The sequence below is a fragment of the Schistocerca cancellata genome, chromosome 2 (assembly GCF_023864275.1).
Source record: "Schistocerca cancellata isolate TAMUIC-IGC-003103 chromosome 2, iqSchCanc2.1, whole genome shotgun sequence".
NCBI lineage: Eukaryota > Metazoa > Arthropoda > Insecta > Orthoptera > Acrididae > Schistocerca > Schistocerca cancellata.
Window position 1 is genome coordinate 670,969,737 of NC_064627.1, and position 18,821 is coordinate 670,988,557.

The 18,821-nt window shown below is 42.4% G+C and overlaps 1 protein-coding gene across 5 annotated transcripts in view; it reads left to right on the forward strand.

Annotated features, from left to right (window-relative positions):
• LOC126162384 (leucine-rich repeat protein SHOC-2-like) overlaps nt 1–18,821 on the forward strand; it is a 142,147-nt gene that overhangs the window by 105,809 nt on the left and 17,517 nt on the right. For all 5 annotated transcript variants that reach the window (XM_049918856.1, XM_049918855.1, XM_049918858.1 and 2 more), the window contains 3 exons: nt 3,130–3,182; nt 5,857–5,908; nt 6,792–6,865. In XM_049918856.1, coding sequence (XP_049774813.1) covers nt 3,130–3,182; nt 5,857–5,908; nt 6,792–6,865 — 179 coding nt within the window. The remainder of the gene's footprint in view (nt 1–3,129; nt 3,183–5,856; nt 5,909–6,791; nt 6,866–18,821) is intronic.

An 18,821-nucleotide genomic window follows, 5' to 3' on the forward strand; every position in this document is an offset into this window, starting at 1 on the left:
TAAATTTCTGAAAAGTGTTTTGACATGGCGCCCCACTGTAGACTACTAATGAAGGTGTGAGCATACAGAATAGGTTCCCAGATATGAGTGGCTCAAACCCAGTACATTGTTCTCAGTGGTGAGCGTTCATCAGAGACAAGGGTATTGTCAAGAGTGCCCCATGGAAGTCTGATAGGACCTCTGTTATTTTCTGTATACATAAATGATCTGATGCACAGAGTGAGCTGCAATTTGCGGCTGTTTGCTGCTGACGTTGTGGTGTACAGGAAGTGGCTGTAGAAGCATAAATGATTTAGGCAACATTTCTAGAGTGTTTAATGACTGGCATCTGGCTCTAAATGTATAAAAATGTATATAAATGGAAGTGAGTCAGAAAAACAATCCCACAGTAAGAGTACAGCATTAGTAGTGTATTGCTTTACACAGTCATATTGGTTAAATATCTAGACATAATGTTGCAAAGCAATATGAAATGGAATGAGCACGTAAGGACTGTGTTAGTGAAGGCAAATAGTTGACTTGGTTTATTTGCAGAATTTTAGGAAAGAGTGGGGTACCTGTAAAGGAGACTAGAACACTAGTGCGACACATTCTTGAGTAATGCTCGAGTGTTTAGGATCCCCATCAGCTCAGATTAAAGGAAGATATCAAAACAATTTGGAAGCAGTTTGCTAGATTTGTTACAGGTAGGTTTGATTAATGCGCAAGTATTACAGAGACGCTTCATGAAGTTAAATCCCTGGAGGGAAGGCTGTGTTCTTTTCGAGGAACACTATTGAGAAAATTGTAAAACCAGCATATGAAGCTGGCAGCTGAACAATTCTACAGCCAGCAACGTACATGTCGTGGAAGAACCACAAAGTTAAGATAAGAGAAATTAGGGCTCATACGGAAGTGTATAGAGAGTTGTTTTTCCTTCACTTTATTTGCAACTGGAACAGGAAAGGATATTACTAGTAGTGGTATGAGGTACCCTCTTCCATGCACCACACATTGGATTGTGGAGCGTGTGTGTGTGTGTGTGTGTGTGTGTGTGTGTGTGTGTGTGTGTGTGTGTGTGTGTGTGTCTTTTTGGTAACGTGTCTTCAGCCCAACCACGTACCTGGCATAAGCCTGTAGTTTGTTACTAGGTTGCTTTCTTGAATTCAAGGCACGTAGTATCAGCATTAGTAATGCTCTACAGTATTGGCTAACGAATGAACAGAATGAGTTGAGGTACACAAGATCATTTGCGTAACCCATGTTGATTCTCTTAAAATGTTTTTTATGTCTCTAAAACTATCATGTGAAACAGAGGAAAGAAATACTATTGAAGACAAAAGTGTAGTTTTGAGAGATGAAATAGTGAAAGCTGCAGAGGATCAAATAGGCATAACACACTGCCCAATAGAAATTCTTTACGACACAGCAGATACTGAATTTAATTGATAAAGGAGAAAATATAAAAACCCAACAAATGAAGCAGGTGCAAGAGAAAACAAGATTGACAGAAACTGAAGAATATCTAAACAGGAATGATTTGAGTACAATTCAGTGCTTCAGAAGTAGATGTGTAAAGATATATACCTGTAGAAATATTAGAGAGACTTTAGAGAAGTAGCTGTATAAAACTCAAGAGCTCAAATGACAAGCCAATACTGAGCAAAGAAGGGGAAGCTGAAAGGTGGATAAATATGTTTCAGGGTTAGGTAAGAGAAATTGACTTGAAGACACAGCATTTGTACAGAAAGTTTTTGACCATGTCAACAGAAATACTCTTAGGTATTCTGAAGGCAATGGGCATGAAATAAAGGGCATGAAAAATTGTCTACAACTTACATAGAACTGACATTGCAGTTATAGGAGTCAAAGTACATGAAAAGAAAGCAGTAGTGGTCAGTGTTTGTGCTCTTCAATTAATAAAGTAAACTGAGGAGAAATTTGGAAAGGGGGCTAAGATTAAATGACAAGACATTAAGACTTTGAGGTTTGCTGATGCCGCTGTAATTCTGTCAGAGGAAAAGGGCGTGGAATAGCAGCTGAAAGCAGTGGTTATTGTCTGGAAAAGAGGTTACAAGATTAACATTAACAAAATTAAAGCAGTGTTAATCTAGTGTTGCCTAATTAAATGGTGAGGGAATTAGATAGGAAATGACACTAAAAGTAAAAGATTAGTTTTGCTGTTTCGGCAGCAGAGAAACTGATGATGGCTGTGATAGAGAAAATATGAAGTACAGACTGGTTAAAGCAAGAAAAGTATTTCTGAAAAAGAAAAAATTTAAAAACATTCAATATAAATTTAAAGTGTTAGTAAGTCTTTTCTGAAGGTATTCGTTTGTTGTTACTCTTGTACAGAAGTGAAACATGGATGACAGAAGCTTTAAACAAAATTATATCATCTGTAAGCTTTAGTGTTAATCTTATCTTCCTGAACTTGAGTATTTTTTCAAATCTCTCTGTAGATTCATTTACTACTTGCTCTGCATACAAATTTAATAACTTTGAATAGGACAGTTTACGCAAACTGAGCGAGGTGGCGCAGTGGTTAGCACACTGAACTCTCATTCGGGAGGACGACGGTTCAATCCAACGTCCGGCCATCCTGATTTAGGTTTTCCGTGATTTCCCTAAATCGCTCCAGGCAAATGCCGGTATGTTTCCTTTGAAAGGGCATGGCCGACTTCCTTCCCCGTTCTTCCCTAATCCGATGACCTCACAGTTTAGTCTCTTCCCCCCCCCCCCCCTCCCCCCCTATAGTTTACACAAGTCAGAACTTAGCATCTCGTGATAGATCTGCAGGAGTGTAACATGTCCCCATCTTCAGGTTCATAAAAAACAATATGGTAATAATCCCCAGCCGTGTTCAATCTGAGCTAGTACTCTCTCAGATTGCCTCATCATTGATTGGATGTTTAACCCTTGCCTACCTTCTTTCCTAGGGATTACACCTTCCTCTGTACTCAAGGTTACTTAGTTAGTGGTTCTTGTGTGATGACTGGGATATCAGTCTGAAATCAAATCCAGAAAAAATAAAAAGGAGAAAAATCTACTTCCTGTTCCTGGTTTTGTATTTTTACTACTTTTGTACCAGTATTCTTTCAATTTTTATGTTTATACATATATTAATATTTTAATAAATTGTATTTTCAGGAGTATTGAGCTAGATGATGCTTGTGAATCAACTGACAAAAACAGCTTTTCAGGTAGGTGTGATACCCAAATTATTTTCTTGCTGTTTGGTAACATTTTTTCAGCATTGTTTCTTCCATAGTATTGATTAGTATTGATTTAATGAATTTCTATTTTAGCATAAGTCAACAAATTTAAAGTTTTAGCGACGCCGTAATTTTTCAATCTGAGGCCTCATCTAGATTTGAAAGCAATTTCATTTGTTTAGAAGCTGACTCAATAGGCCTATCACTTCTGAAGATTTGTCTGTTGGGCTTTGGAATTGTCATTCTACCACGAGGTATTGGTTCCCTTCACATTTAATCCCCAGAAAGGATGGTTGCCTCATCTTTCAACTTTGCCGTACCGAAGTCTCCTCCTCTGCTGCTGCCACTGCTACTACCACTACCACTACGGTCTTCGTCAATAACATTGGAATGGCTTCTGTGCTATACACCATGAGATTGGGTTAATTTGAAACTCAAAAGTAAAAGATCAAGAGGAAACTGAGATTGAAGTATAGAGATATGGCAAAATCTAACATCAAGCAGAGGGGGCACACCAAGAACAACAGCGTAGAGGAAGGGAAGTTTAAGGGCTGTAATTGGTGGACAACCTTGTTTACTGACCCACTGAATATGATGGAATGACGTGGGACATGATTTTGATATTTCCATAATTTTGTGATGGTACCTGACAACATATTCATTGTGCTTTTGTGACCTTGGCAACTATCTGGATTCTTTAAAAATAGCCTTCATTAATTATGTAATGCACTAGGTTTCATCTTATTACTTTGATTATGAGCAATGTTAAGTTCTTTTAAAAAAAATGTAATTTGAAACATTTGCATTCCATAAATTAGCCTTGAAGTGAGTATCTTATGTCAGAACTGAACATTTCCATGAGTTTTTTAGCTGTAAGTGGTTTGTCAAAATTCATTATCTTACCATTTGTATCCTGCATGATAGATACTGTTTCAAACCTACTGTAATATTTCATGTGAATGGTGAGGGGGAAGGGAGGGGGGATTACAAAGTGATGAAAATCCAAGAATGTGTCCACTATAACACTTGGGAATGGAAACTCTTCACTGCTTTATCTTCACAACTATTTTTTTGCCCCTTTTCTTTTAAGAATATAGTGTATTGAAATCTCTTTTCACAAGGAAAGTATTTTTTGTACAATTTAATTCTTATTTGGTAACTAGAAGATCGTGTAGTGAAAACAGTCTAGAAGTACATTGTAATAATTAATAAATAATCAAATTTGGTAAAAAGGGGTTCATAAATCATTGTAAACTGCTTAATGGAAAGTATTGCCCACTGATATTGGCCGTTCCCTTTCATATTTCATTTGTGTACCAAGGGGGAAATATTGCATCTCCTTCTGTGTACATTCTGATTCTTCTGTGTCATTGTCATGGTGCTTATGTGATTAAAGCAGCATGATTATTACACAGTCTATCTCAAACACCAGTTGTCTTAATTTACTCAACAGTTTCACGAAAAGTCAGCAGCTTTCTCCCACAGTTCCCACTAATGTTCCCAGAGTAACTCTTTCATACTTTCTTGTGGCTATATTGAATCACAAGCGTTGCACCTTGGAATTTCATTGCTTTATATTAGGCCTACTTGACAAGGTCTCCAGTATTGGAGCCATACTCAAGAGACTGATCACACTAGATTCATATGAACTGTTTTCTTAACAATTGCACCACACTTTCCCAGAATCCTCCCAATGAAAATAAGTGTTTCATTTATTTCCTTACCAGTGACTTCATGAGACATTGAAATGACAGGTTCAAGTACACCTACTGCTTCCATAGTGCTGGAGACAGACAACATAATCTGTTAAATATTTTGTTATGAAGAATAAAGGTTATTCTCTTACAATTTTTTCACCACTTACCTGTGTTTGTTGCCTTTTATTTATTTGTTATTGGTTTTAAAACAACTGTGGCTTCATCTCCATGCACTTTAGCAATGTGATTTGCCATGGCAGATATATCTGGTTAGTGTAACAAAATTCCTCTGTTGTGGTAACTATAAGCAGACAAGTTCTTTATGTTCCAATAAATTAACACAGATACTGCAATCTGATGCTGTTGCATTCTCTGTCTTGTTTATTGACATTATCATGCGTATGTAAATTTTGTGTCACTTAGTAGTTCATGTAAATGTCAGAAACAGAAAATACCAAGTGCTACTTCACAAAAGTACAAAGTGTGGAACAGATATTTCATGTTATCGGTGTTTCTGTACTGTGTAAATAATTTGCAATAGCATCCTCTTCTTCTTTTCACAGCTTGGCTCATTTGACAAAAGAATTGATATGGAAGACTGGTTTTGTGTCACATGCAGTACTGCTCCAATTCAAATCACTATTCAAATGCTGCTAAACTGACACACAATGTTGCCCATTCAAATTATTGGTTTCTGGATATAAAGAAGTCATTGTTTGTATAGACTTGTTGAAACTGTACAAGAAAAGAGGATATGTTACTGAAGTTTGAATAAAGACATGAAATAAAACATCATTTACTTGATAAAAATGTAGCAGAATAATTTCTCTTAAGCAAATTGTCCTTCCGCTTGTGTGGTGCAGATAAGCTCATTCCTTTCACTTACGTAGATAACATATATTTGTCTTTTCCCATTGTAAGTGGAGTTGTTCTTTTAAATGTTAAATATTTTCTTTCTCTTTCAGCAAAAGATACACCAACTAATGGCCCTAGTTTTCCATGTGCAGATTTAAACAGGTAGGAATATCTAAATATATTGTTTATGTTGGGGAGGGGATAATTTTCTAGCTGCAATATGTTTCGTAACCTGCCCCAAACCCCCATACTTTCTTTCCTGTTTTAAACTGGGTGTAGTGACATTTAAGTTTGGTATAGGGAAGTTCTATTTAAGAGGCTCTACTCAAACTGAGTTTACTGGTATTAAATTTTTTGCAGCCTCGTGTGCGTAGGAGTACTATCTATTTTCAGTTGTCTGTGCAAATTGTACAATGAACTATTTTAAAAGGTACAAGATTCCTTATACACTCGACATATATTGATCATTTTATAGTTTTTATACAGAATATGAATTGACACGAAGAACATTATTGTAGCCCAGCTATCAAACTCGTGTTAGTGTTCTTCACTGCAGTGTTCTGGTTGATGTGAGTAGTCATTAATGTACACATATATATTCATTTGGCTTTGCTTCTAAATACTGTTTTCAACCAGTCAACTGTACATCAATAACCATTGTGAATTTCGAGTCTTCACTGTTGAGTTACATTATCTTTCTTTACCCTTCCAGTTTTATTGTTCACTGTGTTTCTTTTACATTTTGTTTGTATGGCTTAGTCTCCTGCCTCAACTTTTAATAGTAACTCCCTTTGTTTTGTGTTATAATGTGTGTTACTGTTTTATATTGCTATCACTGTTCTCTTAACTCTTCCATGCATGCTTCCTCTCTGTTCGTCTAGTGTCTGTAGTTACTTGAGGGCAGAGTGCTTGGTCTTATATTTAACTAATTTTTTTCAAAGTTTTTACGTATGTGTATTTGAAAGTATTGTAGAAGTATACCTAAGTTATATTTTATGCTGTCATGAAACATGTACCAATTTTTTAAAATACTAAATTTTTGCAGTGACTGTTTAAAATATGAGGAGGAAGAGGAGTGGGATTCAATTGATGATCCTGATGGTTATTTTGATCCACATGGTAAGTTCATTTCAAGCCTGAAGGCGAGTCTGTGTGGTTCACGTACTTCCCATTATCTCAGTCTAAACATATTAGAATACCCAAAATACATTTCTGTTGCTTGTTTTTCACCATTTTGCTGTTGTTTTGCACTGGCACCTCAAATATTTTTTTTAATGCTAGAATGGTCACTGTTGCATGTATAAATTTGACAGTGGGAAAAGGTGCTTGTGGAAAGAAGAAAGATTACACACAACAGAGACATTTTGAATTTTGGCTGTACTGACTATGTTTGGGAGCTGTGACTGTACAGAATAATTACAAGGTGCGGCAGAACCGGCTAACTAGTTTCTATCGGTTACTGCTGGGGCTGTGGTGGGGGTTGGCAGTTGCACGTGGTCTGCCTTTGTTCAGTCGTTGACCCCATTCAGTAGCCAGCATAGTCTGGATCGGTGCACATCATGGTTTTGCCGTTCATGTTTATTATGAAAACAAAAGATCTGTGATCGCAACAAAACGAGCTTTTTGGCAACACTTCAACATTCCACACAACAATGCCATTCCTAATGCAAACATAATTCGGTCATGGGTGCAGCAGTTGGAGGAAACTGGTAGCAGACTAAGAATAGATACACATGGCCAATGCAGATGTGTCAGAATACCAGAAAATGTTCAGCGGGTGAGAACAGCAGTTAACTATCGCCACAACAATTCTGCTTGACAACATGCTGTTGCATTGGGGATTTCAGACCACAGTTTTGGAAGGATTAAGCAATGCAATTTGAAGTTCCATCCTTTCAAAATAATCACTGCTCAAGAATTACACCCAGCAGACTACACCAACCGTCAAAATCTGTGTGAGCAAATGCTTGCTCACATCCCTGTGAATGCAGCTTTCTTCAGTAATGACAAAGCACATTTTCACCTTAGTGTGTGCGTGAATACGCAAAACTTTTGCTACTGGGCTGAAAATAACCCCCGAATTATTCATGAAAGACCAACGTTCTCCCAAAGTGACAAGTGTGGTGCGCCATATCACTATTTGGTGTGGTAGGCCCTTACTTTTTTGAGAAGGAAGGAATGACCGTGGCAGTGAATTCCACGTGTTGTGTTTCAATGTTGCAAAATTTTTTGCAACCCAGAATGGATGAGATTGTTGAAGAACATGGACTGGGAGACTTGTGGTTCCAACAGGGTGGAGCTACTGCTCACACATCTCGAATTTCGATTGAGAATTTTGAGAGAAATGTTTCCGGGACGCCTCGTCTCTTCGAGGGGTGATGTCGGGTGGCCTGCATGGTCACCCGATTTGAGCATTTGTGACTGCTTTTATTGGGGATATCTGAAGGAAAAGGTTTTCAAAAGCTGCCCTCATACCCTTCCAGAGTTAAAAGAGCGGATTATTGACGAAGAGAGGTGCTCGAAACTTCAGGGATTGTCCACAACAATGTATTGATGCTAATGGCCGCCATCTTGAGGACATTATTTTCAAAACTAAATGGATGTAAAATAGTATATTGTACTAATTTAGAAAATAAAAACATTTTTTTTCTCTATACATCCAGATTTACTTTTTATTGCTCCTTAAAACTGCTTAGTCGGTTCTTTCGCACCCTGTATACGTTTTTTCTACTACCAGTCACTTTTATTTGTTTTATGTTTAAATTAACATTAAGCAGTGTGTTTTGAGCCAGTTCTGTCCATCTTCAGGCATTTATGCTAACAGAACATTGTTACTTAAAAATTCTCTTAAACCAGATTAACATTAAACTGTGTAGTGTTCACTGCTGGAGTGGCTGTCGGGGTATTTGTGTAAGGTGTAAGGGGGGGGGGGGGGGGGGGGTGGCCAGAAATTGATGTCCAGAGTGTTGTCAACTGGTGGTGTGGAGCCATATCTCGTTGTTTATTATGATTGATACCACAACCTTTGTGGGTGCAGGTAGTTTAACATCAGTTATAATGTTGCAAAATTCGTGTGATACACTTTCTGTATGATAGTTGTTCATTTACAAATTTGGCATCCTGAAGTCTCATTTTTCGCAGTTGATACACTAAAGGTAGCTGCTGATTTTGGAAAACTGAACAAAGAGTACTGGGCCACAAGGCTAATAAAACTACACAAAAACACATAGCTATGAGATTCATTCAAATGAAACCTGGTCAGTGTGTCTATCTTTACCTTACACATACGGTGGCACCACGTAACTGTGGGTATGATGGCACCATCTATTGGTAGAGAGGCTGACACGTGCACGCCATTTGATGTTGCATAGCACCCGTGTGGTTTCCGACGAAGAGAAGGTGGTCACACAAGATATCGTCCACTAGCGAGAACGCAGGTGAGTGAGCAGGAACATCGAGGAGTGATTCGATTTTTGGAGGTTGAGGAAGTTGGAGGCTGTGAAATGTATCGACATATGAAGGCTGTGTACGGTGATTCTAGTCTGGGTCATTCAAATGTTGTGGAATGGTGCAAACGATTCCTTGAGGGACACGAGTGTCTTGCTGGACAGGCTCTTTGTGTCATTACACTGGAAATGGTTGCGGAAGTGAATGTATTAGTCTTTGACAACCGCAGAATCACCGTGGATGAGATCCATCAGTTACTGGGTATTAGCATTGGCGTTGCCCACACCATAACGCGTCAACACTTGAACTTTCGAGAAATCTGTGTACAGTGTGTTTCCCACCAGCTGGCTGCCGAATAGCGCAGTACTCAGATGGCGCTGTCTTTGAGTCAGCTGCAACGTTATCATGAGGAGGAATACGACTTTCTGTTATGTATTGTCACAGGTGAGAAAATGTGGTGTCACCATTTTGAACCGGAAAGCAAGCATCAGAGCAAGCAGTGGAAACATGCGACTTCACCATCTCCAAATAAATCAAAGGCCATGCACACCAGTTCTGATAAGGTCATGATGTCCTTCTTTTTTAACCACAAGGGCCCACTGCTTGTTGAGATTCTGGAACAAGGAACCACAGTCAATTCCCAACATTACTAAGCCAGTTTACAGAACCTTAGATAAGCCATCAAGTCGAAACGCCGAGGCATGTTGTCCAATGGCATTATCCTCCTTCATGATAATACCCACCCACACACGGCCAATGCAGTGAAGACGACACTGCAGCAGTTTCAGTGGGAAACGCTGGAACATCCACCGTACAGTCCCGACCTTTCACCATGTGACTTTCATGTGGTTGGACCTCTAAAACAAGCTGTTTGTGGACCTCAATTTGCAATGGATGACAAAGTGTGTGTGACTGAGTCCAAGCCTGGATCCAACAGCAGCCTACTAGCTTTTTCAAGCATGGAATCAACCGGCTAGTGTCACAATGGGGTAAACGTGCCAACAGTTTTGGTGACTATTTTTGAGTATGTGTACTGTGTATAACCACATTTTTGAGTTAATAAAATTGTTACCGTTACTTTACACTTGTGACCGGGCTTCATTTGAATGCTCCTTACACAAAGGCAACAAAAACAAATAATATCAAACTAAATATACTTAAATCTAGCAATAACAAACTGCAGAACCATAATGCCCTGGCAGTAAAATCTGATAAATGTTCCACAAGGCTATTAGGTGTATTGATAATTATATACTGAAACACTTGACTTTGCAAACAACCAGATACACTCCTGGAAATGGAAAAAAGAACACATTGACACCGGTGTGTCAGACCCACCATACTTGCTCCGGACACTGCGAGAGGGTTGTACAAGCAATGATCACACGCACGGCACAGCGGACACACCAGGAACCGCGGTGTTGGCCGTCGAATGGCGCTAGCTGCGCAGCATTTGTGCACCGCCGCCGCCCGTGTCAGCCAGTTTGCCGTGGCATACGGAGCTCCATCGCAGTCTTTAACACTGGTAGCATGCCGCGACAGCGTGGACGTGAACCATATGTGCAGTTGACGGACTTTGAGCGAGGGCGTATAGTGGGCATGCGGGAGGCTGGGTGGACGTACCGCCGAATTGCTCAACACGTAGGGCGTGAGGTCTCCACAGTACATCGATGTTGTCGCCAGTGGTCGGCGGAAGGTGCACGTGCCTGTCGACCTGGGACCGGACCGCAGCGACGCACGGATGCACGCCAAGACCGTAGGATCCTACGCAGTGCCGTAGGGGACCGCACCGCCACTTCCCAGCAAATTAGGGACACTGTTGCTCCTGGGGTATCGGCGAGGACCATTCGCAACCGTCTCCATGAAGCTGGGCTAAGGTCCCGCACACCGTTAGGCCGTCTTCCGCTCACGCCCCAACATCGTGCAGCCCGCCTCCAGTGGTGTCGCGACAGGTGTGAATGGAGGGACGAATGGAGACGTGTCGTCTTCAGCGATGAGAGTCGCTTCTGCCTTGGTGCCAATGATGGTCGTATGCGTGTTTGGCGCCGTGCAGGTGAGCGCCACAATCAGGACTGCATACGACCGAGGTACACAGGGCCAACACCCGGCATCATGGTGTGGGGAGCGATCTCCTACACTGGCCGTACACCACTGGTGATCGTCGAGGGGACACTGAATAGTGCACGGTACATCCAAACCGTCATCGAACCCATCGTTCTACCATTCCTAGACCGGCAAGGGAACTTGCTGTTCCAACAGGACAATGCACGTCCGCATGTATCCCGTGCCACCCAACGTGCTCTACAAGGTGTAAGTCAACTACCCTGGCCAGCAAGATCTCCGGATCTGTCCCCCATTGAGCATGTTTGGGACTGGATGAAGCGTCGTCTCACGCGGTCTGCACGTCCAGCACGAACGCTGGTCCAACTGAGGCGCCAGGTGGAAATGGCATGGCAAGCCGTTCCACAGGACTACATCCAGCATCTCTACAATCGTCTCCATGGGAGAATAGCAGCCTGCATTGCTGCGAAAGGTACTAGTGCCGACATTGTGCATGCTCTGTTGCCTGTGTCTATGTGCCTGTGGTTCTGTCAGTGTGATCATGTGATGTATCTGACCCCAGGAATGTGTCAATAAAGTTTCCCCTTCCTGGGACAATGAATTCACGGTGTTCTTATTTCAATTTCCAGGAGTGTAGTTGAAGTACAGGTTGACACCACATCAAAGTTCCAGTCTAAAATAAGAAAATGGCTCAACCACAGTAAGTTCCTCTTCAGTAAAAATGAAGTACGATCCCTTACTGTAGTGAATCCCACAGCCCCTAGAGTGAGAGCACAGCCAAAAACTCGTTACACCACCACATCAGTCAGGCCTCTTGTCAGTTCAGTTAATAGCCCAGCCTACAAATTAATGAGAGATCTAAATGATGTACGTGTTAAAAAGTACGCATTTGAAAAATCATATTCCATAAAGAATAATTATGAACTTATTAATGGTATGAATGACCTGACTGTACCACTTCAGTCTAAGTTTTTATTCTTAGACATTGTAAAGCTGTACGGCAATATGTCAGTAGATAAAATAATGGAAATAATAAGAAAGAATCTGTCGAAAATAACACAATGAGAAAACCAGAAATAATAGAGCTTATAGGTGTATTTTCTTTAGAACTCTCTCATTACGTATCTATCAGCAACAAAATTTACAAGTTGGACCCATGGCTAGGAATGGGAAGCCCTCTTTGTGCTCTAATAGCAGAAATATTTATCAACCATACAGAGGATAAAAATATTGACATTAAAAGATAGTATCACAAGCAAATATTATTTCTGTAAGAGGTACGCTATGTGATCAAAAGTACCCAGACACCTGGCTGAAAATGAGTTACAGGTTCGTGGCGCCCTCCATTGGTAATGCAGGAATTCAGTATGGTGTTGGCCCACCCTTAGCCTTGGTGACAGCTTCCACTCTCACAGGCATTCATTAATCAAGTGCTGGAAGGTTTGTCGGGGAATGGCAGCCCATTTTTCATGGAGTGCTGCACTAAGGAGAGGTATCGATGTCGGTCGGTGAGACCTGGCTCAAAGTCGGACGTCCCAAAACATCCCAGAGGTGTTCTACAGGATTCGGTTCAGGACTGTGCAGGGCAGTCCATTACAGGGGTGTTATTGTTGTGTAACCACTCCGCCATGGGCCGTGCATTATGAACAGGTGTTCAATCGTGTTAAAGGTGCAATCACCAACCATGAATTGTTCTTCAACAGTGGGAAGCAAGAATGCACTTAAAACATCAATGTAGGCCTGAACAAGGGTGCAAGGCCTTTCCATGAAAAACACGACCACACCATAACACCACCACCTCCGAATTTTGCTGTTACCACTACATACGCTAGCAGATGACATTCACCGGCCATACCCACACCCTGCCATCAGATCGCCACATTGTGTACTGTGATTTGTCACTCCACACAACTTTTTTCCACTGTTAAATCGTCCAATGTTTATGCTTCTTACACCGACATGATGTGTGGCTTATGAGCAGCCACTCGAACGTGAAATCCAAGTTTTCTCACCTCCCGCGTAACTGTCATAGTACTTTCAGTGGATCCTGATGCAGTTTGGAATTCCTGTGTGATGGTGTGGATAGATGTCTGCCAGTTACACATTACGCCATCTTCAACTGTCGACAGTCTCTGTCAGTCAACAGACGAGGTCGGCCTGTACACTTTTGTGCTGTATGTGTCCCTTCATGTTTCCACTTCACTGTCACATCGGAAACAGTGGACCTAGGTATGTTTAGGAGTGTGGAAATATGACATACAGATGTATGACACAAGTGACACCCAATCACCTGACCACATTTGAAGTCCGCGAGTTCCGCGGAGTGCCCCATTCTGCTCTCTCATGATGTCTAATGACAACTGAGGTCACTGATATGGAGTACCTGGCAGTAGGTGGCAGCACAATGCACCTAATATGAAAAATGTATGTTTTGGGGTGTCCGGATACTTTTGATCACATAGTGTATGTGGCTGACACCCTTATTCAGTTTGATGGTACAGATTAGAGCATTGTGCAGCTCTGTTAGACCAGTTAGGGCTCGCCTGCTGAAGGGGGGACAGAGCCACTCTTGCCTGGCCCCGCATAACTGCTCAATCACATACTCACTCCCTGTCTGCTATCTTGACTCCGGACATGCAAATAACTGAGCGTGACCAGTCATTGTGACGTTTCACTTCACCTCACCTCGCTGCACTGCATAATTCAAATACCTCAGTCTGTCTTGCTCCCCCCCCCCTCTCTCTCTCTCTCTCTCTCTCTCTCTCTCTCTCTCTCTCTCTCTCTCTCTTTCCTCTCCCTCCCCTCTCACCCTCTCTCTAAAACACAAAAGTAACATTTCCAAAAGCTCGTAGGTGACACAGATAATTTCATACAGCATGTGGAAAATAATTTGACATTCACTACAAGCACATAAAGAGACTCATTTTCAAATAGAAGATTTATTCTGCTTGTAAATAGTAAGAAAGTATGTACAAATTAAATAAATACTATCCCTTAAATCTAATAGACAATTTTGTCTGTAAAGAAAGTATATGAAGAGTAGTATGTATTCACAGCTGTACTATTCACACTTTTCACTTGAAGTAAACTTATAATTATTGTTAATCACCAGTATGTAACCGATGCAGTCAGCGTTCAATTCGTTGTGCCAGTTTGTTAATAACATGCCAGCTTTACGAGTACTAAAGTACTGTTCATTATATTCGTTTGTTGCTGTGATATGTAAAATAAGTTTTATAACTGCCCTGACACAGCTCCAGGACCAGACTGCATCCACAGCCAAATGCTCAAGCACCTATTGGTGGATTGCCAGTGTCCTGTCCTTACCATTTTGAAACTGTGGAGCGAGGGTGATCATCCTGGTACTGAAACTGTGGAGCGAGGGTGATCATCCTGGTACTGAAACTGTGTAAACGCTCCTTTCAGACGGCGCCTTTCGCCCAAATAGTCTAACTAATGTTCTTTGCAACTTGTTTGAACATATGGTGAAATGGCAGCTGTGTTGGTACCTAGAGTCTCATTCTGCTACCGTCAATTTGATATGTGTGCAGCTTGTACCTGGCCAGCTTTTACCTGGCTCCAACACCTTATCACTGTCTTCTTCAACTAGCAAAAGGCTTATGACATCACAAGGTATCATCACATTCTCTTTACCCTACAAGATTGGGGTCTCCAGCACCTGCTCCCATTTTTTGCCGGGAGCTTCTTGACCCACCAGACTTCTCTGGTTCAAGTTGGTGCTTCCCACAGTACTCCCCATATTCAAGATAATAGGATCCTGGAGGGCTCTGTATTGAGTGTGCCCCTTTTTTTAGTGGCTATAAATGGTCTAGCTGCAACTGTAAGGACTTCGTATATGCTGACGATTTTTGCATTTACTGTTGCTCCTCCATCATAGGTATTGCTGAACACCGGCTACAGGAAGCCATACGAAAGGTGCAGTCCAGGGCTCTCACCATGGCTTCCAGTTTTCAGCAGCAAAGACATACATTACGCATTACTTGTGCCGTCGTATTGTCCATCCACACTAGAACTCTACCTCAGTGAGCAATTGCTCTTATTGCTTTTTAGGACTGGTCTTCAGTGTCCGATTGATGTGGCTTTCCCTTCTTTGACAACTTAAGAAAACATATTTGTCATACCTTAATACTGTGCACTGCCACAAGTTGGGATTCAGACTGCTCTGTACTTTTGCAGCTTTACAAATCTCTGATCCTGACTCTTCTTGATTGTAGTAATGTGGAGTATGTGTCTTAGAAGTGCCTTCAGCATTGTGGATGCTGGGCCTGATAAACTTTTGTGGGTTCTCACTTGCAACAGGTGTCTTTCAGGCCAGCCCTGTGAACAGCCTACTCGTGGAGGCTGGCATCCCTCAACTACAGGTTAAATGCCAACAACTGCTGCTCAACTATGCAGTATATATATGCTGCTCCCCTGAGCATCCAAACTACCATGTTCTTTTTCCTGATATGGAGATCCATGCCCAATCCCCCCTCCCCTGCAACAAACTCCCAGGACTGAAGTCAGGATTTGGCCTGAGGAGCTCAGCATTCATTTGCTGAGTATAGGCTTGGCCACCTCTTGAGAACCTGCTGCACCTCAGTTGTATAAAGCTTACTCAGGCACACATGGCTCTGTTTGAGTGGACCCATATTTCCCTAGCTGGTCTTGGGACCAAGATGGAATCCTTGCAATCTTCTTCTTCTTCTTCTTCTTCTTCTCCTCCTCCTCTCAGCAGGAACAGTGTACTGTCTGAGAGTACTCACACCCCATCCTCCAAACGAATGAGCGAGGATAGCCCTCCTGATAATCGAAATCAGTTTAATTATAACAACAGATAAAGGATGGACAGGTTTCTTCCGACTTAGGGTTAGTCCTTATGTACCTAATTCCACCATTTTGGCCACGCATTGCTGAGTTATGGGGGTGAAGCATCGTGTGTGAATTGTGGAAAGGCAGCCCATGGATCTGGGACTGACTGTCCATCTCCAGCAGCCTGCGTTAACTGCTGTGGGAGCCACTAAGTGTGGAGCCAAGGCTGCCGTGTTTTTGCAGAGAAACGAAAAATTCAGAGACTAAAAGTCACCAAGTGGATCTCCTGTGCAGAAGCCAAAAAAGAAATATAAGGCAATGAAATCTTCTGTCTTGACCACTTCTTATGCTTCTGTAGTGCAGAAACCTATTCCTAAGGTTGATGTTTCAACACAGATGATGTCCAGTGTACAACCATCCACCACCAGCACCTATACTTGCATGTGTACATGCCTAGGCAAAGCGAGTAAGGATAAAGCAATCCAAGGAGTTGCCACAGAAAAAAAACAGCAGCAGTTCTGTAGTGAGTGTCAAGAAGGCACACGACAAACAGAGTGCTTCTAAACACCCCCTTTCCCCCATCCTCAAAGGGTCAGGTGCAGGGAAAGGTTCATGATGTTCCGTCAAAAGCTGTCCTGCACACCATCAGACAATCTTTCACATCTGACTGTTGAGGATATCATGGAGTTAGATGCATTGGATCCAGGCAGCCCCTCCACTCCCCCTTCCTCTACAAGTGCTTCACCTCCGTGGTGAAAAGACAGGGATAAATTAAAACTACATCGATGAAATGGCTGCCATACTACAGGTGGACCTTGGAGGGGTTCAGGACACATGTGGAGAACTCAGTCTCTTATCTCAGGGTAGACCACTGTGTTTGTGTTTCCAGGAGACTAACTTCCATCAGTCATACACCCCTGAGCTACTAGGCCGGCCGCGGTGGTTTAGCGGTTCTGGCGCTGCAGTCCGGAACCGCGGGACTGCTACGGTCGCAGGTTCGAATCCTGCCTCGGGCATGGGTGTGTGTGATGTCCTTAGGTTAGTTAGGTTTAAGTAGTTCTAAGTTCTAGGGGACTTATGACCTAAGATGTTGAGTCCCATAGTGCTCAGAGCAATTTGAACCCCTGAGCTACGAGGCTATGTACTCGACAAAGAGGGCAACCTGAATAGAGAGAGAGAGAGAGAGAGAGAGAGAGAGAGAGAGTGCTAGAGGAGGTGTAGGTGTTTTCATCAGTACTGATTATCACTGCTCACCCCTCTAACTGACAATGACTTTACAAGCAGTTGCCATATCAATGCACGTGCGTCATCCGTTGACAATATGTTCCCTTTACTTGCCCCCACATGATGTGCTTGATGAAGAGGCTTTAACTGACCTTAATACACAATTCCCCCACCCTTTCATCATCTGTTGTGATTTTAATGCACACAATGTGCTTTGGGGCTCTGCAACTTCCTGCCCCAGGTGTAGAGCAATTGAGAGGCTTCTCATGTCGTCATGTGTGTACTTGCTAAATATGGGACAGAGCATGCATTTCTGCACAGCAGCTGTGTTGTTCTCTGCCATTGATCTCTCACTTTGCTCTCCAGCTTTTGCTCACACTGTTCAGTGGGAAGTGGTTGATGACTTGCACAGAAGCAATCACTTCCCATTGTGGATTCACCTGCCAGATGGAGTGGAACCCAAAAGGATGTTGCCACGATGGGTGCTCGGTAGAGCAGACTGGACAATTTATAGCCAGTTGGCCCAGTTTGAACATTGTGCCAATGTTGAGGCATGGGTGAACCATATTATCAAAATGGTCCACTGCGCCACTGCAGCATCCATTCCCCAGTCTACGGAATACCAGAAGAGGCACCTGTCCCTCGGTGGAGTGACGGATGCCGCTATGCTAACAGGACTAAGTGTGCGGCTCTGCATAGGTTCAAGTGTCAGCCAACTGCAGAGACTCTAGCAGCCATTCGCGTGGCAAGGGCAAAGTGCCGCCAGGTTATTCGGGAGAGCAAGAAGAGATCATGACAACAGTTCTTGAACACCATTAATTGTTCCACGAAGAGTTCCGTTGTATGGGAGACCATCAGGAGAATTTCTGAGAGAGGAGGGAGGTGCCACATGACTGCTGTAATGGGGAACGCCACTCTCCAAACCAATCTGCAAGAGTCAGTCAGGTCCCAGGTTTCCAGTGCCATAGATCAGTTGCCGAGAGGTGCAGTTTGAACTTCCGATCCACCTCTGATGAAGATTACAATTGCCTATTTTCCATGTGGGATCTGCATTGTCTGCATTGTCTGCAGCTGGTCACGAAAGACTCCATTATAGTATGCTGTGGTACCCCACCAGGCAAAACAAAGATATCTTCGTCACACTTTTTAGTGCCTTTTGAGCGTCAGGTCACTTTCCCCACTCATGGGGTGAGGCAATCTTTATTCATCTTTTGAAACCTGGGAGAAACTGTACATGCCCAAGCAGCTGCTGTAGTGTTACCCTCACTAGGTGCATGGGAAAGACATTGGAGCAGATGGTCACCCGCCACCATGTCTGTATCTTAGAATCCAGGCAACTCCATAGTCGCTTCCAGTGAGAGTTCAGGAGGTATTGCTCCACCTGTGATAACCTGGCCTTGCTGGAGGCAGCTATACAACAGGCTTTCCTACGACGGCATCACCTTCTTGGTACATTTTTTGATATCAAGAAGGCCTACAATACTACCTGGAGGCATCTTATCCTCGAGCAGCTTTATGAATGAGGTTTTTG